General features: G+C 36.3%; 2 protein-coding genes across 5 annotated transcripts; both read right to left on the bottom strand.

The window, feature by feature from the left end:
* Positions 1-4,067: 4,067 nt before the first annotated feature.
* LOC111459375 (serine/threonine-protein phosphatase 6 regulatory subunit 3-like) lies at positions 4,068-13,897 on the bottom strand. 4 transcript variants are annotated; one of them, XM_023102245.1, is made up of 19 exons: positions 13,607-13,897; positions 12,283-12,386; positions 12,022-12,108; positions 11,838-11,913; positions 11,645-11,719; positions 11,429-11,482; positions 10,767-10,826; positions 10,563-10,679; positions 9,626-9,720; positions 9,332-9,540; positions 8,929-9,026; positions 8,660-8,763; positions 8,330-8,495; positions 7,892-8,014; positions 6,960-7,042; positions 6,261-6,402; positions 6,109-6,138; positions 5,827-5,897; positions 4,068-5,184 (listed from the first exon to the last, which is right to left on the bottom strand). In XM_023102245.1, the coding sequence occupies exons 1-19, from the start codon at positions 13,643-13,645 to the stop codon at positions 4,362-4,364; spliced, it is 2,556 nt and encodes an 851-aa protein (XP_022958013.1). In that variant the 5' UTR covers positions 13,646-13,897; the 3' UTR covers positions 4,068-4,361. The 4 variants fall into 4 exon arrangements, with proteins under 4 accessions (XP_022958013.1, XP_022958014.1, XP_022958017.1 ...); XM_023102246.1 differs by having other exon boundaries at positions 4,068-5,181; XM_023102249.1 differs by lacking the exon at positions 4,068-5,184 and adding an exon at positions 5,286-5,747.
* A 3,636-nt stretch (positions 13,898-17,533) lies between these two features.
* LOC111459855 (homeobox-leucine zipper protein REVOLUTA-like) lies at positions 17,534-23,079 on the bottom strand. The gene is made up of 18 exons (XM_023102945.1): positions 22,250-23,079; positions 21,805-21,964; positions 21,618-21,703; positions 21,422-21,512; positions 21,242-21,337; positions 21,056-21,169; positions 20,878-20,961; positions 20,575-20,730; positions 20,421-20,495; positions 20,214-20,320; positions 19,930-20,113; positions 19,579-19,767; positions 19,207-19,287; positions 18,985-19,119; positions 18,460-18,794; positions 18,197-18,302; positions 17,941-18,090; positions 17,534-17,847 (listed from the first exon to the last, which is right to left on the bottom strand). The coding sequence occupies exons 1-18, from the start codon at positions 22,480-22,482 to the stop codon at positions 17,698-17,700; spliced, it is 2,532 nt and encodes an 843-aa protein (XP_022958713.1). The 5' UTR covers positions 22,483-23,079; the 3' UTR covers positions 17,534-17,697.
* Between the last annotated feature and the right edge of the window lie 2,576 nt (positions 23,080-25,655).

Below are 25,655 nucleotides of genomic sequence, written 5' to 3'. Positions count from 1 at the left end.
TTTTTTTTTTTTTTTTTTTTTACTCACATTTTTAAATTTAAGTTTAAGGCCAAGTAAATAATAAAAAAAGGTTTAGAGGAAATTGGTCCAAGTCACGGCCTGACACGTTTATGCATATAATATCCTATAGTAAGATCATGTGATTGTCTCAGAATAGCCAAGCTGGTGGGATACTCATGATATGTAACGATTCGCTTTTCAAAAGACTCACGTCATGGACCGTCATTTACTTACCTAAGATATTTAAAAAACGTGACAATTTAAAACTTTAAAACGACTAAGTTCAAAAAACTTGAGACGCCATAGAAAGATGTCAAAATATGAATTTAAATCAACTAAGTTCATAAATATATAAGTCTGACAAATATGAGACGCCAAACTATCTCGAGCCCTAAAGCCTCGCAAGCTCGTGCACATCCTCGCCTGAACTACTCCACTTATGTCTCATATGAAAAGAACTAAAGTAACATTAATGAATATAAAAATACTTCGTAAGTAACTTAGTTGTAATTCTTAGTTTGTTCTTAAGTCTTATTCTCATTTATTCATATGTTGTTCATTCTTAAGAATTCACATCCAAGTTATAGGATTTCTTAGGCTATCCTCTAAGTGTACTTGGTTCACCTAAGCTCGACTTGTGGTCACGATGTGGAAGTAATGAGTTTTATTTTCTTAGCCCTATCTAGATTGTCAATTCTCATGGTTCGTTCTTAAGGTTCTAAGGTATATTGGTTATATGTTCTATTAGTCCCTTTCATCATCGTCATCTTTATCAACCTATATCTCATAGGTTCTCGAGATAGGACTCTCTAACGTCAGCTCCAACTCATGTTCTCTTCATACCATTATGGACATCGTTCTTAGATTCTTTAGTAAGGATTAGTTTGCATTTCCCTAGTGCGCCTCATAAAATAAACATCATAAAGGAGACTATGACCCTCAATTTAGTCGACTCTCATTTACCTATATGGTCCCTTGCTTTAATTGGAACAAGATGATAGAATAATGAATAGTTACATATTCCTTAACCATACTCACAATGATCTCATAGGATTCATGTATTTTTTGGGCTCAATCCAACTGAAAATTTTATCCGAGCGCTCAGCAATCAAGTCGAGTTCATGATTAAGAGTTAATTGATAAATCTCTAATTGTCCTCGTATAATAGCATAATGATATGCATGAATAAATCGTACAAGGAACATAATATAGGTAGCTAGACATTGGTACTTGATGCTTTCAGTTTTGTTCAATTCTGTGCTCGTTTGGTCATTTTCTTACATCAACGAGATCCATTAACATTTGATGGTTAATTTGCTCGAAAGAACTTTGGATAGTACCCGTGAAGTTACCTAAAAAATTAATTGAGTTGCGGTTCTCCTCTTTTGAGCTTCTTTGTCTGAATTCCCTCGAATTCCCTCTTCAACCTCCCTGTAAAGAGTCTATCCAACAATACTCCCACAAACTTGAGCCCAAACACATACTGAAACTCCATGAATAGATTATTTGGTCAGTAATGATAGTTTGAACAAAGGATGTTCATAAAAAAACAGTGTAAAAGGCCAAACATTCCTCGATGCATGAAAACAAAATATCAAACTAACTCGACTCAACTTACTTGTCCAAGTAGAAAAGGTTAATGCAAGTGAGGCGTGAAGTTTTAACCATAGATATAATAATTTGAACATTATTTCTGAGGTAATCTTAAAGGAGTCACGTTGTAAGAGGGATTTGGTACTGTGTACGTAGTTAACACAAACAGAGGCTTCTAAGCAAAGGCTATTCTATTGGTAGAGTAAATAAATAGAGAGACTGGATGGGTTTGTGCTGTGTGAACACTGTACCATATACCGAATAAATGTTGACGCTCACTAAAAGCTTACAAAAGAAGATGAAAAAAAGTAAGGCATTGCAGACGGCAAACGTACCTGTGTGGCCCCCAATCTCTTTCACAATCAAAACATACATTTGATGTAATATTGACATAGAACCACCACTATGCCGTAACCCTACAAATAGGACACACTAAACTGCAACTTGCCTGCTGCTACGTCCAATCAATTCCATAATAGCTAATACACACAAGAAAAAGGAAAACCCTTCTGCTTCGTCTCAACAAATTTTCCTCTCTTTTTTGGTGAAAACAGAACACACTGCCCACTTGGTCACAGTTGCAGCTCTACATGCCTAATTTACGCCGTCTAGGTAGGTAGTTCAAACTATTCAATCTAAAGAAGTGCACATGTCCCTTTGCATGATCAAATTCAGATACGTGTCTAATTGTTAATGGGAAAGTGAAAAACTTTTCACCCTATTCCTCCCAGTTTTAAAACGAGTTATCCTTGGCACACTGTCCAGTGTCCTCTCAAGATTTTAAAACGAGGGTATGCCTCGTTCCCTACTCTAATAGATGTGGGATCTCACAATTTCAGCGTTCTCGCGACACACCACCCAATGTCTTGTCTCTAAAACTATTAGTAACGGTCCAAGCCAACGAGGGTATGTTTCATTCCTCCCTCCAACCGATGTGAGATCTCATAGTTCCAACGTCTTCGCTGGCACACCGCCCAGTGTTTGGCTCGGTTACCATTTGTGACAGCTCAAACTCACTGCTAGCGAATATTGTCCTTTTTGAGTTTTCCCTTTCAAGTTTTCCTTAAAGTTCATAAAACGTATCCACTAAAGAGAGGTTTCTATGACTTATCGTATTCACCCCAATATTAATGTCTCACCATGAGCGTTAGAAATCATTCTCATCTCAACTAGCAGCAATACTGGAACCCGCTTGCATGGGGGTTGAAAAGAAACAAAAATGGATATCTAGAATATATATATACAACTTCATAGAACAATTACAGGTTATGATGCAGCTGTTGAAGTATTAATACACTGACAAATGGAAATGGGAATCCTAAAGGACGGTGGATGAGTGCTTTTTATGGGTCGACAATCGGCTTAAAATCTCTGTGGGATTTACTTTCATAGGGTTTATGCATGGTGGAGACAGCTGTATTGCCCATCATTTCAGTCTCTTCCGACTGGATGGATCAATATTCCCAACTCCCCTAAAGAATCACATCTTGGCGGTTATAGTTAGAATTGATGCCTCGATTGTCCTTGAGATTAAGAAATTTAGCGATTGAATATATGTCTATTTATCCCACTTTAGATGGTTCACAAACCTAACTTTAATTTGTAATAACCCTCCACATGAGTTTCCCAGATTAATATCTATCATGTACAATTTTCTTTCCTCAGCAGGCTTTCTACAGATATCAATGGCAGATTACTACCCTTGGGAACATATAAAAAAGAAAAAAAAAGTTTAAGATCCACACGTCTAGACAGATTCAAATTACGAATGAACACTCATATAAACGATGCACAATATTTTATTGATCGGTCTTAATTCCCTAAGAGGAAAGTTTCACCTTCATCTACCAACATAATTATACAGCATAGTTGATTTAAAACACAGCAACCTAATGTATGCATTGGAAGCAGATCAAATGTCAAAAATCAAGACATGAATATGATGGACAGATTAGCACAAGAACCGATACAAGATACAAACAGACGATCCCGACTATATGCCACATAGTATTTAACAAATAAATCAGAACAAGGGGTCATTGTGTCTACTAATTTAAAAATAAATAAATAAATAAATCAATCAATCAATCAATCAAAGGAAGAGACGAATGACAAACCTGGCAGGAACGGCAGATACTGCATCACAGACTGCATTATCAAAGCCACTGCAGGTTGCTCAGATAGCGGCCAATTAGCTAGCTAATCGAGAAACTTAGCATATGCAATTTCATCATAAGAAAGCAACTCTAGTTCGTTAAAAAGCAGTGTACAGTTTTCGTGATCACAGATGAACGTGAACTTCGAGAACTTATGGGAGCATTCTGACCCCCAAGTTTCAAAAACTATTCATCAAACTCTGAGCAAAGACAACATAGGCATCACTACAGTTCTACCCAGAGAACAACCAAAGGAGAAGTCGCCAATCTGAAGCTTGCCAATACGTCCAGCTAATTGAATATGTTGAAATTTTGACATAAGAATCAAGAATGTTCTCATAAATTAAATATGAAGTACGAAGGATCAGGGAAATCCCATGAATCAGAAACAAAAAAAAAATAAAACCCTGAATAATAAGCATAATAGTCGGGTAACAGGTAAATAGTGACACCCACAACGTATTCTACCATCCAATCTCCCACATAGAAACAAAAATATACTGTACATATATCTGCCCCAAGCACCGATGCTCATGCCAACCGCAATGGTGTCCATGACCGTCGGAAACCACCTTTTCAGGCTTAAAATAACGTAATATGATTGACCCATGATCATTCCAAAACAGCAACCTCATGATCCACTCTCCAGTAGTTTGCATCATTGAACTCCTTGATCCCAGCCTCATTTTCATCGGAATTCTCCTTTTCTGGCACCTTGGGGGCAACGCTCCTCTTCAGTGGCCCTGCTTCCCCAACAATCCCCTCCTTGAGAGCCTGCTCCATAGCCTTTTCAGTGCCCTCTAACTCCACACCAACGAACTCAACATCTTCTTCGAACAATGAGGGCACAGCTGTAGTTTTCTGACTTTGATCACTGCCTTCTGATCCATCGCTTGAGCCTGTTGTAGTTGGAGAGCCATTTGGAAGAAAGGCTTCTCCCCTTGTTGGAGAATTGACATTGGGCGCTGCTAATTCAATTTGAGATAAATCATTGGGATCAGAATTGTCATTGTCCTCAAACGGGTTCATTCTTGAACCGCCAACTTGCAAATCTGATGTTTCACCCCATCCTACCCAGTCAGGCAAAGGCCTGTCTCCATACATATCCCCTGCATCTGGTGTCTCAAACCTGAAGAATCCCAAATCATTGGATGCACTCAACCCAGAGTTTGAGATCCCGTCACCAGCAGGTTCACTCCCAGAAAATCTATCAGGAAGCCCCGACTTTGAACAGGAAGTGTCCACTACAGAATTCTTGCTGATGGTCAACTCCTCCTCGCCAATCACGACCTCATCATCACTGCTGCTGTTACCACCATTAGAAGTTCCATTCAGGTTAATCTCATCCATCCTCTCAGGGGGTGCTGTGCCTGCAGCTTCACTACTAACTCTGTCGTCTTGGAATGCGAACCAATTGGAGTTGGTGAATAGGCTACTGCAAGAATAAAACATTCCATATTATACATTCCACATAGTAGCTCAATCAATAAAAGAAGCTAGCCCGTGAAAAACAGACACAATCGGAAGTTCACATACACTTCCTAGATGAACTTTCTCATAGCCATTACAAAGATAAGAATCAATATATGATGAATTATAATGAAGAAAAGTTCCCTCTTCACGCCCAACATCCCATCCTAAGTGTTCAAGCATATGTAAATATGCCTACAAATGGGCTGTGAACCATAGGAAACAAGCCTGGAGATTCAACAAGAAGAATGTTGGTATAAGAACAAAATCGTTCAAAACTAGATCAGATCATCTACATAATAAAGACCAGGCTTAAGTGAAATAGTCATCCTGCCATGTGACACAATTTCCAGGCAACAATGGTCCTGTCGAGTACTTTCATGTCGATCCAAACAAGGTCAGTTGAATGTCATATCCGATCAGAGCAGATTTAGTTCGAAAAGTTGTAACTATGAAGTACAAGATCAATCCAATAATGGGGCATCAAAGAACTTATCTCACAAAGGATTATTTGCCACAGTTACAAACCTAAATATGAAGGCATTATCATAGTCAAAGAGCTAAGCATTTTGCTGGTTTTTTCATAGGTGATAATTTTGAAACTCACCTTCCTTGATCATCACCAAGCCTAAGTGATGATATAACAACCTCAGCAGATTCATCATCAAAATATACATCCTGTACTCAAAGGACACGGCAGATCAGTAAGAAAATTGAGAAAATTTAAACAAGAAAATGAAAAGATGCCCTGCACCCACCACCTAGCTAATACATTGTAAACCGTCTTCTTAAAGAACCTCACTAAAACTATGTAAGTGTTCTAACCAAAAACCAACTTCCCACAGTAAACAGAAACCTAGCACTCCATCATCTAAAATAACATTATTACCTCATCATCTTGACCAAGAGATCTAGGGTCCTGCAACCAAAACAAAGAAAGAATACATAAGTAACTCCAATCTTCACTCATTCTCCTCCACACACACACAAAAAAAAAGCATAAACAGTTGCGCCTGATCAATGTTTGTGCATGCTCTATACCTCCACAGTATCAATATTCCCATATGATTTGTATCTAAAAGCCTGGTTTAGATTATTTGCTAATGCTGACACATCATAATCTCTATCATGAAGGTCATCCTCATCACTATCCCTTGTCCTGTCTTGCAATGCAGTTGGGCGACTGCAAATTCAGAGAAGAATTGTTGAGAATTCAAAAATAGTCCGAGAGGTTAAAGTCCCACCACTCGTTATATTATGAGAAGAGCGCTATATAGCATTAAAAGGAAAGTTGCCATTTTGGGAAATAAGTTTTAAATTCAATGAATCCAAATAATTAAAGACTTTCTCTCCGTCTTTTAAAATAGCAGACAATCAAACAATGTAAAAGGACCCCAAGAAGTATAAAAATATATTATAACAATAATCTAATAGAAAGCAACAAAATAGAGGAGGAATCGGAAGAAACATACATACAATTTATCGGCGATGAGCATTCTCGAAAAAATATTTTGTTCAATTGATTTGTACTTAAAAGTGAAAGTACCGAATCAAAACTATATTGTCCATATAATAACACTTCCATACAACTGAAAATAATAAAATTGCAGATGCACGTTCCTGAACTTTTGGGAAAATACCAGGGGGCAAATCGTTTTCAGATAAACAAAAATCCCGATATCAAAGAAATGATTCATTCTCATGAATATAAATTTGGTACAAGCCTATAACAAAACATACCCACAACTCCACCGATAGACATTTTCAACCAAATTGCGTTCATGCAGAGTTGTAGCTTGCCACTCATTCCATTCAGTATTTTCCTGCAAAGAATTTACAGTTATGTCAACCAAACCAAAGATGCCATGCGGTTATTCTAAAATGTAATTGGTCCAAGAAAATGTTTAAAAGAGAGTTGAGTCTTGCATAATTTATCTAAGAATCATTTTGAATATAGATTGAATACATGCACTTAAAGCAAAGAAAAGGGGGCATCATACTAATTTAGAGTCAAGAACTACATCAAAAATCATCCATCTTGTCACATCATTAAGAGCTAAATGCAAACAGAAGTGGGAAGGGGAAGTTCCAATTACTAATGACATACATATGGAACAAGCTAGCTACGGAAAAAAAACCTGATTCATAACAGGCTTATAGTGGACTACAGACCATGCCTCCCTCCAAGTAGCACAAAAAGCCACCCTTACCTCCGTCAGGAACTTGGGCTAGACATGGTAGTTTTACATTCTACAATATTAAAATTTCTTCCAAGCTAATTATAATCAGAAGGAGGTCAGTTATACTCTACCCTAAACTGAACCTGGATTAATTGGTGCAAATTAAGAGATCATTTTTAAATTAGAATAATTTTGTTTTCCAACAATGCATGACCCAACGTATGTACGGGACAGAGTAAACTACGTTTCTCAATTTTAACCAGGTACCAGAGCTTTCAAATTGGTAAATGCTTTATAAATTTTATAATTTTCCAGGAAAAGGAAATGGTTTTTTTACAAATTATAATTATTCAGAAAATATTAGTGAGATGCCAACTATAAACAATGTTGTTAGATGGAAAATGAACATACGCACATGATATTGAGCATACCAGAAGATATGTACGAATACAGCTTTGACTATTGGAGAAACTAAAGTAATCCCATACATACCAGAAGATAGGTACGAATACAGCTTTGACTGTTTCCCATCTGAAGAATCTTATTAGAGATTCGTGTAGTATGTCCTAAGTTGCATACGCGTGGTGCCCGCTTTCCAACAGCAGGAGATGTTGGCTACAAGAACAAGAAAATGTTTACATCATCTTTAAGCTTCCAGAGATGTCAAGAAGGGTTTGTTTGGTTTTCACAAATAAACTACCTCAACCATGTTTCATTTCAACCACTAACACCAAGGAAATACAGAATCCATGGCAAATTTTATATACATATGTAAAATGTATAAGACAAAATGAATCTACGCTAATTTTAAGGCGTGCACTTTTCTTCTTATGTTGATATATAAGTGATTAAATGTTATTCCACCGTCACAATTGGTATCTAATACAATGATGTATATCAGCAAACAAACCATGTCAGAAGATTCTCTACCTGATTAGAATCGGCCAAAATAGTTGGATTTTTCTCTGTTTGAAGAATTTTCCCCATCAAATTGCACTCTCGAAGAAGATGATCAACAATGTCATCTTTCTTGCTCTCCAAACAAGACATTATAATGTTCTCTACATGATGGTGTAAGAAATTATTACAAGGGTACCTGCATCAGATAACACAGATAAACATAAATATAAAACACAAATAATTTTAAAAATTAATCAGCCGTAAAATACAAAAGATCCTACAAAAAGGTTAGATCCCATAAAAATATAATTCTTATCATCTTTCAAGGCTTCAATTAATAGGAAATAAAGAATTGCTTACTCAAAGAAAAGATCAATGACTCGCTTAATGGTGCCCGAGTTAATTAATTCCTTCTCTGCAGTTACATTGCCAGTTTTCAGCAGCACTGAAATGAACTCCACAATCTACAACAACAGTACAAAGAATTCATTCAGGAGTTAAACACACACACACACACACAAACCATATCAAGTTATAAAACAAAATCCTCTGAAAACTACAGAAATTAAGAATATTACAGTCACATATGACGTATATTCAAATTTATACAAAACAAATTCAGAACCTACCTTCAAACGATGTTTTCCAAGAGGAGGCCGTAATTCACCATATGTTGTAGGTAATACTTTATCATCAGATGACACGTTTAAGAGTTTTAGCAAATCACCTGTGAGACAAGTGCTATCAGAAATTAATGTAAGAAAATATTTCCAATTATGGAGACCATGCCGCTATATTAAAAAATCAAAGTGCTATTCATAATGCTGCACTCCGTTGTCCAAATCAAGGGGCTAGATATATAAAAGAAACCACAAAGGGTATGCACCTAACAGTAGCAGGTCGATAATCATCAAATTTCCAAATAAATTAATAGCTAATAGAGAACATATTTGTGTTCTCTATTAATTAGCTAATAGAGAACACAAATGTGTGCTACGACACCATACAGTGAAACAAACATCATAAACTAACCAAGTTTAGGGAGCATTGCACCAACAGTCACTGGATCAACGGGAACTGGGCATTCATACATGTGTTGATTTCGAAATGAATGAAACAAAGGAGAATATGCCGATAATCTCTTAGGATCCAACAGAGAAATGCATACAGAGAGTGAATGCACAAGGCCAGACTTTGAATGTGAATCTTCCAAAGCATGATCAAATATCCTTGCAACAAAGCTGCACAAGAGGTGATTAAGGAGTCAAAACAACTACAATTGTTTTACATAGAAACTGAAGAATAAAGAGGTGCTTCTTGATCAACCTGGGGCTAGAAAGTTTGGTAGCAAGAGCAGAGGGGGCATTACGAGCTATAGCACATAATGTTTCCGCTGCATTTGCATGAACCTCGGGCAGATTCTGATCCACGGAACAAAATTAATACTATTTCAATAATTGATATGACTCAAAGAGTCTATGTAGTACTAGTCTCCAAACTAATAAATGATGAAATATGCTTAACCATAAGGACAAACAGAAATTAATCCATTCCAAACTTGTATCAATTATTGACTAGTACTTCAATACATTTGTTTCTTTCCTATTAAATTTAAATTTCATGCATGTCAACCAGAAGGAACACCGAAAAGAAAACTGAATTTAGCCTTTTCAACTACAACTTCCCATTTTCTTTCCTTCATTACAAGCATTCAGAAATTCCTTTGCAACTATCATACCCCTAAAGGTATCCAACTAATTTGTCCTCACAAAGACTCCGCCATGTGCTGCAAATTGTATAAAATAAAAATGTCCTAAATTTTAGAGTTTATCATGAATTCGTGATAATTGAAATCAACAATATGTCCAAATTTACAACTCCATACAGTTCCTACTTCAATCCATTTACAACTAGTATGACATAGCACAAGGAGATGTGAAAAATTGGAGAAAATATGTTGAAGATCCCCACAGAAAAGCAACTGTTGAAGTGTATAGCATGAGGCAAACTAAGGACACTCAGATTAAAATGTAACCAGCTAAATATGTGACGTTGTTGGCTTCCACCAGTGTACAGGAGCACAAGCAGTTCAAAAACATTTAATTGGGCCAAAGATCAATGTTAATGCAATTTATCAAATATATAAAATGAACTCAACTTATCAACAGCAATGTAGAGCACAAAGTCTCCAACAACCAATATTTCACATCTATATAATTATACAACAGGCAAAATCTTGATGCAAATGCAATTTATCACTCACAGATGGACTCAGCTTGTCAACAATCATTTCCAGCATATCACTCTCAGACAACCATTGCATCACATCCATAAAATTTGGATAGACATGATCATCAGCACCTACAAGTCGAACCAGAACCTGTATAGAAAACTCCATATTATCAGAGTGTAAACTAGGTAGAATTTAAGATTTTATTGATGGAGAAGCCTCACACGCCTACATTACCTCCATAATGGATGTAATTCCAATTAAATCAACTAATTGGCGCAGTACATTCTGATGAGCCTGCAAAAGGGGGAGAAAAAGCATGAGATGGCTGTTCACCTTCTAAGCTGTAGGACAAAGAAGTTCAAAAGAAGAACTTAGACTAAATTGTAGCTATATGTCGAGAAGAATATAGCAGCTTGCAACCATCAACTGCAGTTGGCAATATCTGACATGGAGTGTTTGATAAAATCCAGCATAATTTAATAAACAATACCACATCTTGGAAACACATTCGAGATACAGCGATAAACAACAGTTACATGAGAAGTAAATCAGTCATGAATGTCTGGGAAAGTACAGATGAAAGGCTCAATTAATGTGCCTCAAGAGTCGATAATGAGCAGCCTCATAAGATCAACTTTGAAAAAAAAAAAACAACACATGCAAACTCAAGAGAACGAAATTATATTGACCAAAGTGTTAGCTGAGAAGGGTTTGCTTTTGAGAGCATAAATTCTTGGTTGATTGAAGAGAAAACATACATAAAATAAAATACAGCTTGGGTAATTCATGTAGTCGAATTATATAGATACATATATTGCAGCCAGACACTAGACAGTGAAAGGAAGTCACAAATAGAGCAAGAGGCAGAAGTGAAGATCTTGTATAGATTGACATACCTGGACATAGTGCATAAGTGGAACTGTCTTCCGTATCATGAGGCATATGATTACCTAATTTTTAGAAAATGAGAAGTTACAAGGTGTAAAACTCCATTCAGGAGTATACAAAGATCACCAACCCAACCAGAAACTTCATTATGATTACCCAAACTTTAAAGCGAAATTTAAGGAGCAAGAGATGAATCCAATTTGCTCAATAAAATTTCAAGGTACCTTGCTGAAATAACCAGCTAACAAAGCACTATGAGGTCGGTCTGGTTCCAAGAAGGAGAAAAGCATGTCCATTAGCTGTAGTAAAAGTAAAATTGTGGTGTTAATTGTTATGTTAACCACATCAATTGTCTTATCAAGTAGATGATCAACAAAAAATAAAATAAAATAAAATAAAAAAATTACAAGCCTGTACCTCTGACTCCTCTACTAAAGTCTTCAAGATAACATCAATTTCACAAGTAAAAATCTCACAGGCAATAAATGGGAACCTAATTCACAAGTTAGTTATCAATAGAGCAGTTTGAAAGCTCGGTGAAGAAACAAAAAACTGAAATGTGGGTGCGTGTAAATAATTAAAAAAAAAAAAATGGTATTACTTGAATGCCCGTTTGCTTTCTGCATCCTTTGGAGGTTCTTCAACAATGTAGCGCAACAATTCTTCCACCTGGGCTCTGTCTCGTAGACTGAATGCAAAAACAATTAACCATTACTGTCCATGTATTAATCATAAAATATTATCACTCGTAGAAGACAAGAAAATTCAACAAATATTGAAATAGGCATAATATGATAACAAAAAGATTCATGTTAGTAATAAAAGAAAAAGATATTGATATATTGGAAAAAATGAATCCTACAAGTTAACTAAACGACTGTTCAGAGCTTTGCATTCTTGGATTATTTCTTCTTCATCAAGAAGCTCTTCCAATGAGAAATTCTCTTTGTCTAAAATTGATTCCACCTGACAGGGAAATAAATGAAAAGATCAGCAGATGATAAGTGATGTAACTATAAATTAGGACAAGAACATTAGTCCAATTTCCATCACACTGAAATGTACTTCAGTTTACATGCCTCTTTAAAAATAAAAAATAAAGAATTATATGCTTCTATCGCAATACTTTCCTGAGAAACAATGGGAACCCATTCAATATGCGAAGTGATTAATGTTACACAACATGCTGAAGAACCAAACAGGTTATATCTAATCCATTCATACTTCCAAATCAAAGAACCGGTTAAATTTGATTGATATTCGTGTTTCCACGGTCAGGAAAAGAAATAGAGAGAGAGAGAGGGAGAGATGATAAAGCTAATTTGTTTGCAAGATAAATATCACGTTCCCCAAACTAAGGGAAAACTTTAAAATAATTCAAAAAGTTAGCAGAAATGTTATTCAATTCGATATGTATCAATACAATCATGCAGCCCTACTCTGGAATTTAGTTGGAAACAGAGTGCAGATAAATTTAACAGGTCAACTCTTCAGAGGCTAAACTTAAACTAATTCAAAAGGTTAGCGAACGTGCTATTGAAGTCAAGAAGTATCTGTACAATCGAACAGCCCAACTCTGGAATTTCTTGGGAAACCGAATGCAGATGAACGTAACAGGTCAACTCTTCATCAGTTAACTTAAACCTGACTCAATCAAAAAACCTTTAAAGGAAAAAACACATCTGACAACCAACGCTAACGCGTTTCAAATTCAGGAATAGTTAAAGCGGGACAGAAAAGAGACACCAAGATGGGGAAGCACCAGTTTTCATTTTGCAACACATGGTATATGCATGTAACATGAATTACAAAACAACGACTGCGATAAACACTAACAGCTTCTGGTCATCCAGCTCAAACAGTCCAGTCTACAAACGATTCCCTAAAAAGTATAACTGGATTGCGAAAATCCCAACGTAATTAGGGAGCTCGAACACAAGAAAATGGGCAACAAATAAAATCGAAAACAAAGTAATTAGCCGTGGCAGAAAACAAGAAGCATTAAAAATAAATAAATAAATAAATAAATAACAGAAACAAAAAAATCAAGAGTAGAAATCCATCCACGATTTTGCAAAGAACAACAAAACAACCACCCCCTTCTCTGTTCCCCAGCCATTAGAAAAAGACATAGAGTGAATTAGAGAGCCATAGTCGGTGTAATTAGATGCAATAAAATCACTTACAGGAGAGGAAGTAGAAAGGGAAGTTAGCCTCCAAAACATGTTGATGGAATCGAAGGAAGAGTAGATCTGCAAGCCCTATTCGCAGGGAAGGGTTTAGCTGGAGAAATGAGGAAAAAAGAAGGTGGATAATCCTGAAAGAGAAGTGCAGCAGCTGTGAGAGAAGAGCTGTAAATCTGAAAACCCTAATTTTAAGGGAGATAGAGATCGGGAGTAGGCAAGGCCGTAAAGATCGAGAGCAATAGAGAAGACAGAGCCACGAATGAAATATTATTTTCAAAGTTCAGAGAAAGAAGGGGACGGAAAAAATATATATATATATATAATTGAACTAAATAAATTTTGTAAGAAAAAAAATTATTTTCTAAAAAATTATTTTTCCTATGATAAATTATTTTTGGTATCTTGTTTTTTATTATTATTTTATGGATGATATTTAAAAAATAGTCAAAAGTCTTAGTTAATTACACAAATAAAAAATAATTAACAAAGACCCACTACTAATTATTTGTAAAGTTTCACTTTCAAGACTATTTTTTTTTTTTATAATAAACAATTTAAAATTATATTTTAATTTTAAAGTATATTTTAATGGGAGCTTAAAAAAAAGGGTTGGCGTTATTATTGCTTTTAATTTCAAAACAAAGTTAAATTTTAAATTTTAAAATTTTAAAATTAAACAATAATACGGACATCGCACCACTTAAAGAATTAATATTTTTAAATGATGTAATATATATATATATTATATTACTACGTGCAGTAAAGATGGAATAAAATAGTGAAGCTGAGTGTTGTATGACGCGGTCCAAGTGGAACTTGCGAGAGGCGTCTTTGAAATTTGAAAGTGACACGTCGAACTAGGCTCGCTGACGTGGCACGAGGGTATTTTCGGAATTTGGTTGATGATATTAATACGATGCTTACAGCAATTGCATAACATGACTTGTATTTAATGTTCAACGGTAATCACTCTCTCTTTAATTTGAATGTTCAACGATTACCATAAGGAGTTCATAAAAAACTCGTGGATTTTTGTGGGTTTAATAATAATAAATTAATTGTTGACTGTGTTTCTTTTTTTATTTTTCCAGGTTCAATTAATTAATAATCATATTAATTCAAATTTAATACTTACCATTTATTTGTATTTTGTAATTGTTTTTTTTTTTTTAATTATTATTACTTTGAATTCTTAATAATAAAAATTATCATAATTAACGAAGGAGAAAATATTTATAAATGTTCGTGCAAAATAAAGGAATCTCCCATAATAAAAGATTCTATTAGCCGTTACTTGATCATGATCTCATATAAATCTTTGGTGACTTTTAAAAGATTTACTCAATGAATCATTTATGAAACTGACGTTAAAATTGAACTGTTCTTCCACTTGTAGCATAGCTATTAAGTCGCAAAATTGACATCCTTCCAATTACAATGAATTGGACTGACGCATGTACGAATCGACCAAATGAGCTTTGGTTGACCCGTGTACATGGCAGCTTCATGGACCCAATGTGACCCATGTATGGGGTCGGGCCTTATGGGCTATGAGCGATCTACACGAAAGTCGAATGAATAGGCCTTGACTCACCACATTGGGCTTTGGGGTGGGTCAACACAATCGAGCCTTGGCTCACCATTATGCGTCGGGCAATCACGACATATGAATTGGCCACCGTGAGTCTTGATTCCAAATCTCTATAAGTTTTGGACGTACTCCAACTAGCTAGGTTCATCGCAATACATGTAATTCATCGAGTATAAAAATAGAGAAGGAAAAAAATGAAAATTACATCAATGGAGATATGTCGGTCAAAATGTTGTACAAGTGAATACATATTAGAGTACAAATTAGTAGACAATAGCTTGGATGTTTTTATCAAAATATCCATACATACATAATATTTAATTATTAATTTATAGGTAACATCGATCAATTTGAACTAAATCTATACATGCATCATATCTTATAATAGATAAATATGTTTCATAGATAACAAAATGAGATTTTAATAATTTTAAAATTTTAAAATAATAATAATGGAAGAAAATAAAAACTATCAATTCCAACCAATTAAGTTAGGGTAGGTTTTATTTTTAAAAAATTGAGTGAGACTTCAAATTTTTATTTTATATTTTAAAATAAAAAAATTTAATAATAAGCGAAATTCAAATAGTCGAAATTAATGAACAATATATCTTAAACTGATGCCACGTATGCATTAGTTTATCAAACCTGACCCCACCACTATCCGTGGGCCAATCATAAGCTGTTGGACAGGTCAAAGTTGACCGAGCAGGATGAGAAGCCGATTTCGGTGCTAGGCAGGGCTGTAATTGGGAGAGAGATGAAGGCGAGGCAGGCGTCGGTTCATCCGGTGGTGGACGAAACTCGGACGACCGATGGCGGAAACGGCGCACCGATAGGGAGAGCTTTGATTACAAGGGGGTGTCTATGTGGGTTAGAAATAGTGAAATGGTTGGCTTTCTTGTCTCCTCCTGCAGATCAGCAGCACACTGCGGCAGCATGTGCTTGTGCTGGCATCACAGTTCTAATAGACATCGACGTTGCCCCCTGTTGGGTGAACAATTTGTGTGCAGCGGCTTCAATGCTGCAACCGCAATGGCATTCCTTTGCTGGTTCACCGCATTGCCTTCCTTTTTCTTCAACTTCTCCTCACTTGCATCACCATAATTCCTTCCTTCAAGGTAAAGGTAAAAGGTAATTCGTACAAATCCATTGCTAGTAATTATTCACGTCTTTAAACTTTTCTTTTTGAACTTCTCACTTTTATTAGGGAGAGGTTTCCACCACCCTCGTGTTTGGTTTTAAGGGTGTGGAAACCTCTTCCTACCATACACGTTTTAAAACTTAAATTCAGAAGAGAAAACCCAAAGATGACAATTTCGACTAGCAGTGAGCTTGAGCTTGTTACAAATGGTGTGCAATTGAGGATGTTGGGCCTCCAATGGATGGATTGCGAGATCCCTTGGAGAGAGGAACAAAACATTCGTGATAAAAATGTAGAAACCCTCGCTAGCAGACGCGTTTTAAAAATCTTGAGAGAAGCTAGAAAAGCAAAAAGAAAATGACAATATCTGCTAGTAGTGAGCTTGGAAATGTACAATTTCCTTCGACTTACATTCACTTTTCTTTTCTACTCTTAATTTCGTTTGGATATACTTGGCTGATATGGCTGGTATACATATATTATTCTTTCATAAATGTAGAGTCCAATGCTATTGTCTGAAATGGGAACGTTTGTCTTCTATCTCTTGTGTGTATTATTGGGAAAGAATCATTTTTGACTTGCATCCTACAAACATACCTGATATTTAGGATACGTTTATAGTCAAAATCACTCTTGTCATAGTATTTTCAGGGAAAAAAATAATAATAAAAAAAGTGATTTTGGTAATTTCAAAATCATCAAACACGACATTTAGTTTGAGATAGAATCGAACGTCATTCGTTCTCCTTGGTATGAGATTCTTTTTGTTCATGTTCTTGTTGATTTGTCACAAAATATAATATATACGAGAATCTACCATATTTACTAACTTTATAATTTGAATAGAAAAACTCACCCGTTCCTAAATATTGCCTTTTCCCCAACCATTTTTTCCATCACGAACAAGACCCAACCTATCTGCTTAGACTGATAGAAAGCGGATTAATATGTCTATAGCACGAGTCGAATACGCATTCGATTGTTTACGCTCGTTTTCTCATTATTTCTTACCTAAGTTTAATCTTACTTTTGTTCATTATCAGTCAATTCAAGTAATTGGAGTGGTCGGATTTGCCGGTTTCCTCTGGCGGCTGGCGGCTAAATTTGAACCATATGTTCTGCTTACGTAAGGCTATGATTGAAAAACATTATCATATAATAATAATATAATCACGACAAGAGTTAGTGGATGAAGGGAATAAAAAAGAATCATAGCCTTCAAAACTGTCTCCTTAAAGGGTCACGTGTTTGTATCTAATTGGGCTCCCCAATATTTACATGAATCAAAATAAAAAGCGATTTAATTAACAATTTAATTAAATTACTTTTGGAAGAGCCATTGGAGAAGCCTTTCAATCAAACAAAAGACCAGTTTATGAAGGAGAAGGCAAGGCAATGGACCGTCGTCTCGTCTGCCTCGAGGACTTTCCATGCAATCGCTTGTTCGTACGAAACGTGTCGCCCCATTGTCGATGCACAGATTCCTCCAGGTAAGTACGCAAATCCCTGATCATAAAACCCAAAACACATTCAACGATATGCATTTCGAACCATGCTAAACGAAGAACGTTCTGTTGCAGTGACTGAAAATTTATCTACCTGCTGCATTAACTTTGGAAAATCAGAACACAAAGCTTTACGACCCGCCTCGTCGAAGATTTTATCCAATGTGATGTCTTGTAAGGCTACTAGAGTTGTCTCCAACATGTCGAGCCCAGCTTGGTTTGCAAACATGAAAACAGGCAATGACTGCTATGAACAAAACCAGACAAGAATTCTCCGTTTAGTTCGGTTTTATCGACTCAATCATACTACAGAAAAACGGAGTTTCCATATGCTACTTTTATCGATGTACCTTTAACGAACAGCACAATATCGCATCCTGATGATTCCAGAGATTTTTCAAAAGGGAATCGCTTTCCAAGCTATCTGAACTGATCAACTCCGTTCCTAATTGTAAACTGAATCGAGGAATCGTTTAAACGATCAATAAAATTACAGATACATGGCGTTCAAACGACACTCCTAACTCCGAAAATTTCATCGAGCCTCGTAAATTCTCGATATTTCCTTTTTTCTTGCTGTACTGATGAAAGAAAAGTAGTGATTAGAAGATACCTATAGCTCTTGCATATCCAATGTGCTAGAGTGAGAGCTTCTGGAGAACCAGGAGACAACTTTGGACCTAGTGATGGACTGCCCCCAGAAGGAGATATGGCCATTGCAACTCTCTGCACCGAGGAAATGACGCTACGTACGTACTGCTGTGCCATGTTCATTACGTTATCCTGCATGCTGCTCTCGAAAGGAAACTGGAACGCAATAGTTAACACGGATCGAGGGCACTGACTCGACGACGCATCTCCTGCAACGTTGCTTGTTCCAGAACCCACTTCAAGACTTGATGTTAGATCGAGAGTCCGTTGTGTAGTCAATGCACCTTTAGCATCACTCTGCATCAAGAAAGCATCAGGTTGTAGGGTTATCTATATGAGCATACGAACACACACGACACGACACGACGAATTTGATATACGACGATACCCAAATCCCAAAAGATGAATCCCATATGCCACACAAGTAAAAATTCAAGTTCGAGCATGGAGGGCTACGAAAAATGCATGTGAAATGATTATACTCAACTGTTCTTGAATCCAATGGGATGATTCGAAAGCCAGAAGGCAGCAATGGGGCATCGTCTGGAAACATCTCATCGATCGGGGCAAAAATGAGTTCTGAACAAGCTCCTACAGCGTTCTCGTTGATTCCACTACATATCTGAAACACAAACAAGTTATTAAAGGCGTATAAGATCATGAGCATCCAAAGAAACTTCGAACGATAATCAAATAGTCGGCTATCAACCTGAAGAAGATGAATGTCCCTTGAAACAAAAGCGTCTTCTTGTACCATAGGATGTCCTTCAAGACGAATAACTTCAAGCAACTGGAATACACCGTAATCAGCAACGGATACTCGTGTTTGATGTGGTTCATCAGCAAAGAACAACAAAATGTATATCCAAGAAAAGCAATGGACATTGATCTAGTTTTGACGACTAGAAAATATAATCATTGGATTGACTCATCGAGTATAATAGGATTCGTACTATAGATTGTACAACTGCGTCCTTGAATTCTAAGAAAATCTAATAGCATTCATCATGTTACTTCATGCCAATATGGTATCTAGCTAGACAGCATAGATGACGAGAAACAGTTGCCATTTAGAACAAACCTCTTCGTGCTCGATTGTATGGCCAAGTGGCATGATGATTTGACTCCCGGTAAACCTTGTCGGCCTCATCCCTGGATATGCGTACGAATTAGCTTTAAGGGTTGCTGCAGAGTATGCATCAATGTTGAAATCAGCCCATTCGGAACGGTGTTCTCTCAAGAAACGAACTAGCACGGCAGGAGGAACATTCTAGCAAGGTAGAAAAAGAAAAGAAATATGAATACAATCTTCCCCTATTTGTATCCCATTAAAAAAATATGAAAGCGAACGTTCAAAACGTTCGACAAATCCACGGGAAGTAAACAGCTACCATAAGTTTAATGTTACACTGCAAACAGCAACTAAACATACTTGGAGTAGCATGGAAGCCTTAGCACAAAGAACTCCCCCAGGGTACGTTAAGGAGTTCGCGGGATTGGATGTCGTGCCGAAATTTTTCGTAGAATTCACAGCAAGTACGACATCCTCAGCACCTTCACAATTAATCAATGACCATCCGTTGTCATTGAATCCATTCACCAAATCATTAAAACCCCTGAAAGAAAATAATGCACGAGTTCGAAATATTATACGCTAAAGACGAAGTGAAAGACAATATTTCAAATACTTTAATAATAGAGAAAACGTGTAGATACCTGCTCAATCTTTGGCTAAAGGTTCGCAAAACAGCAGGTTGTCGGCCCAAACCATAAACCACTTCACCGCTCGTCTCCTGAGCTATTTGCCTAACGTACCGTAGTGCCTACACAAACAAATGCATATATTCAATTGTTAAATTTTCTGGGTTAAAAACTAAATCTTCTCAAGAAATCTCCAATACTAAAGAAAAGAAATTCTCTTACTGCAATAGTCATGTTCTGAGCCACGACTTTCGACGATTCATAAAGCGGTCGCAGCACCTCAGGAACATTCCATGCCTATAAGAGGAGCAATGTTACGATCGAGGGATCGAGCTTTTCCAGAGTAAAAAGATCTGGGAGAGAATGCAGGACAAACCTCAAGATTTAGGTGATCTACTATATGTATGATGGACCCACCGCCCTCACATGGTCGAATCAGATAACCACTTGGGAGCATCTCAGCTCTAACAAACTGAGCAGCAGCAGCTGGACTAGGACCAGCACCAGAACCCGAGAGAGATCTCTCACAGACCTGAAATATGGACGACCACGAAAATGAACAGATATTATCCCATCCAACTATTTTTTCAGAGAGATCAACCGCCCATAAATAACATCGGATTGTAACAAATATTTCATTTCCAATAGATAAAATGACTAGAAATCGTGACAAGCTTACCACAAGGCTGCCATTTTCCAAAGTTATTGTGTATCTCAGCGTCCAAAAATCACGTGCAGGAGCAAGGGTAGTTGGAGCGTATACCTACAACAGAACGTACTCCCTTTACTACTATGCCCAAATAAGACCATTACTTCTAAAAGAGGAAACATAAAAGGTCCAGTCCAGTCGGTTTTACCTGTGTGTAGACAAGTTCAATTGTTCCACCATTTCCAGCTGGAAACATAGTAAAAACCTCAAGGCTTCGACAATCACGAAACCACGATGGACGATCTTTAAGGATCTCTGCAATCTGCAGAAAAGCTTGTTATAAATATTCTTATTGCAGACTCGTCCATTATTCACCGACATAAACAGTCTTTACCTTTGCAGGCTCCAAACTTACAAGACCACAGGCTCTTGCTGCCACTCCGCCGCAACTTTGTGAAATGGCAAAGATCCCAACAGAATCCGGACCAGGCTGACAGTAAATTATAATTCAGTTTCGATGGTTAAGATCAGATAATAGAAGGCGACTTAACGAATTATCAGAACATGTTAAAACCTTCATCCCAGGCATCTGGACCCAATCAACAGCAGTTCCTGTAGCCTTTGAAAGGAACTCTGCCAAGGTCTCCTCTGCAATTGAGAGGAGCCTACCAAGCACAAAGAAGACCAATAAGACATGACAACAATCAAACATAATGTTCGTTTAGACGTACGAAAAAGATAACAGATCGGTAATTCGTTTAGAAGTTTACCCAGCTGGGTTATTAGCATCTGTTTTAGAGGGTTGAGGAGTGGTGACCACAGAATCACAGCTTGCATCAGTGGTTGCTGCTGGCACCTGCAACATCGGAGATAATAATGATTCGTTTAAAATTTAAGAATGTCTGTAAAAGCCCACAAGTATAAGCTTGCAGATGGATGAAGAACAATCATGCTTACTGTTTGTAATTGCTGCCGCATAAACCCATTTTCACACACCAATTGGGACACCTGTTTCTGCAGCCGATCATTCTCCTCCATCAACAATTTATTCATGGCATTCAATTTCCTGTTCACTGTTTGCAGCCGAGAAGCCTCCTTCCTTTGCTTCTCCCTACATCTGCATGTCCAAACACCATTACCATTCCGCATCCCAGAACAGGACAATTAGAGAAAACGAAAGAAACAAAACCCTCCACCAGAAAGTAAGTATATCTGTATTGGTAAGAAAGAAGAACTTATGAACTCTGAGTAAAGCAGGTTTTATTCCATTCTTCTTGGGTTAAGTAAACAAAAGCTTCAAGATACTGTTGCCAAACGCCATAGGATTCTAGCTATTTAGGATCATGGCAATGGCAGGAAAAACGAACAAATTTAACTAAAAGCATAAAATCAGATCAAGAACCTCCGATTCTGAAACCAAACTTTGATCTGTTTGGGCTCTATGTTTGAAAGAATTGGGCATTCCCGGATGAGCTGCTGCCTTCGAAGAGAACTTGGCTTTGGGCATTCAGCATAGACTCGCTCAAGAGCCTCAACCTGCTCTGATGTGTATCGAACGTACTTTCCAGTACTGTCAAGATGCCTGGTTAAGCTCCCACTACTACTCTCTCTGTGATGAGCTATAGCCATGGCCATCTCGTCTAAAACCCACGACGCAGAATCCAATATCCCAAGCTAAAAAAGCAGAGAACCCCAACACAGAAACCAAAACAACCTGGCGAATTCGATTACAGAGCTTTCAGATCCCAAACCCAGATGGGAAACAGCAGTAATTCGAAACCCCAGAAAATTTCTTAGCCTTAGAGCTCGAGAAATGCCAAATGGGGTAGCAAAATTAAGCCCTATAATGCCAAACACCCGGCTCAAAATTCAAAACAGCAATCCCTGCCTTCCCGTTCCCGGAAATCAAAGCTTATTAGTTCAACTAAGCGCAATAGAACAACAAGAAATCAAAAGGGAAGTGAAGGAGTTTAACTAAACATCCATCCATCCCCATGGCCGGTTATGGCATTCCACACACAGACACAGACACCCCATTAGAAAGAAGAAGTCATTCAATCGGACATAGAATGCAGAGGATTTGGAAGAAAACATATAGAAGAAGAGGGCAATGGAAAAAAACGGAGCCCTAATAATGAAGAAGAAAGAAAAAGGAGGCGGTGGAGGGGTGAAGAAATCAGAGATGTTTGGGCGTGAAGAGAGAAGGAAGAAGATGATCTGAGAGTTAGCAGAGACAGTGAGAATAAAAGAGAAGAGAGGGATTGATTTGCACGCATATCGACAAAACTTGCCAGTGGGAGTACTTTTTTTTTCTTTTTTTTATTTATTTTATTTTTTGGCTTAGATAATAATATATTATTTTTTCTATAAAATAATAATAATTTTTTAAAATTGATTTGGCTGCATTTACGTCATTGTCCCTGGTGTGGAGTTGAAATGACATATTAGGCCACTAGTTTCTACAAAGTTAAAATAAATAAATAAATACGATAATTTGAAATATATATATAATATATTATTTTTAATCATTATTGTCAAAGTATTTCAATAATTATTGCTAGTCGTATATAAGTGATAAATCATTTTTTTTGTTACTAATATTAAATCATCATCAATTTATTGTTAATAATAGGCTAAATAATCACTTAAAAGTACAAAAAAAAAAATAAATTCAAATATAATTAATACAAAAAAAATAAATACTGGACACCAACCAATCATTGATAAATCTTCATGGTTAGACGTCTATAATAGGAAACTTATAATAATTTTTATTTATATAGGTGTATTTTTGTCTTTTTCACATAATTTATGAATTTTATTTTATTTTGATCGTATTCATTTTTTTTTATGTACGACATAAATTATGTGTATGATACTCAAATATTCTTATACTATTAAAATTTGACTCGTACATTTGTAGTATTGTATTGAATACTTTTTCGTAGCACCAATGCAAAAATAGTCCTCATGCACTAGGAACGATTGCTAATGAAAAAAAAAAAAAAAAACTTGAGATTGAAGTGGTAGGTGGGTCATCGAGATTTTATTTTTCCTTCCAAGAATTTGATGTCAAATTCAAGCATCTCGATAGATTAAGTTTAAATGAATTCATGCTCGTACATTAAGACATACAATAAATCAACATTCGTTTGAGTTAAAACATAGGTGTATCATTCTATAATGTTTCGAGTTACCAAATGTATAGGCAAGCATATGAACGTATCGTCTAATTAGACATTGGTTAATGTTGATTTGAATTATATGGGTGTAATATTTTATTAAATATATACATTAAAAGGAAAAGAATAAAAATAAAAATTGGTAAAAGGGAGGGAGTGGCAAAATGGAGAATCTTGGGGATATGGAGGGCAAGTGGGAAAGACAATAAAGACGAAAAGATGAGCAGTTTGAAGGCGGTTTCATAATTCCAGACCAACATTCCTTATATTTTATTTAAAATAAAAATAAATAAAGGCGAAAATGGTCCACAAACTCCAATCTTCATTATTTATTTATTTATTTATATATATGGGAATAAATTAGTATGAAATGATATGAATTTAATGGGTTGCCATATATTTTATTTTTCATCCTTTGGCACGCGCAAAAAGTAACCTCACGTGCTCCCCACTCACATTTTATCATTTTTTTTTTTTTACCTCTCATTTACTTCTTCTAAAAATAAAAATTAAATTATTAAAAAAATAAATTTTGACTTATTGAATTCTTGAAATAAATTAGAGAAAGTTGGAGTTTAGGTTAAAGGTGGTAATGAAAATTAGGAATTATATTAAAGAAGTAAAAGGAGGGACGATGAGCACAAAAAATAGAGAGAATTTTTAGTTTTTTTTTTTGGAAAAAGAAAAAGAAAAGGAAAAGTGAGAGTGTATTTTTGAATAGGAAACTTAGAAAATTGGAATTGCATTGCATTACAAGCAACATGGGGGGAATTGTGCCGATTGTTTATTGATTTTACGCATCGGGTCGGGATTAATCTTTTTGGTACAATCATTGTGTGTATTTTAGTAATCATAGCCCTCTTCCCGTCTTCTTTTGTTTTGTTAAGTTTCTCGTCATGTGGGTGTAATGAAGAATCCTTCAAGCTAAACTCAAGATTTGAATATCACAGTTTTCAAATTATAGTATTATAATGTAGTTGGCACAAGTCACATTGTAGCAACTTCGTTTCGTTAAAAGATATAAAGAGGAAAGAAAGAAAGTCAAACGGGTATACTTTCCTTTACAAAACTTTAGGTGATGGGATTAACATTCTTCCACTTTGTCCTCCTCTCCCTCTGTAACCCTAAAACCCCCTTTTTTTCTTTTTTTCTTTTTTTCTTCTTCAACAAAAAACATATAGTGTGTGTGAGAGAGAGATGGTGGAGGGTTCCATCTGGCATTGCTTGCTTTTGTGATAGGAAAGGAATAATATATGTGGAGTGGGCCGATGGGCCCAATTGTGGGCCCAATATGTCTGTGGGAGATCCATAAAATAACACACAGTCGCATTGTTTAGAAAAATAGAAAATAAAAAACAAATGGTTGTTGTGTGAGAGAGGGGTTGACGTGGCATTGCTTTGAGGGGTTGGTGTCCTTCAAGTGGAGATTTGGTCCCACTTCAATAACTTTGCTTCTTTCTCACACTTATCTCACTATTTTAGCCTATAAATAAATAAATAAATAAATAAATAAATAATAAAGCATCATATTGGGCATTTCAAGGCACTGTTGTTTTCGCCATAAAAAGTGCAACTTTGAATGCCCAAATGCAAATGGAGAGTTTGAGAGTTTGTTTTGGGCATTGG

Source organism: Cucurbita moschata, unplaced genomic scaffold (assembly GCF_002738365.1).
Source record: "Cucurbita moschata cultivar Rifu unplaced genomic scaffold, Cmos_1.0 Cmo_Scf00022, whole genome shotgun sequence".
Lineage (NCBI taxonomy): Eukaryota > Viridiplantae > Streptophyta > Magnoliopsida > Cucurbitales > Cucurbitaceae > Cucurbita > Cucurbita moschata.
The sequence above is the reverse complement of the archived record's forward strand: the minus strand, read 5'-3'. Positions and strand labels throughout refer to the sequence as shown.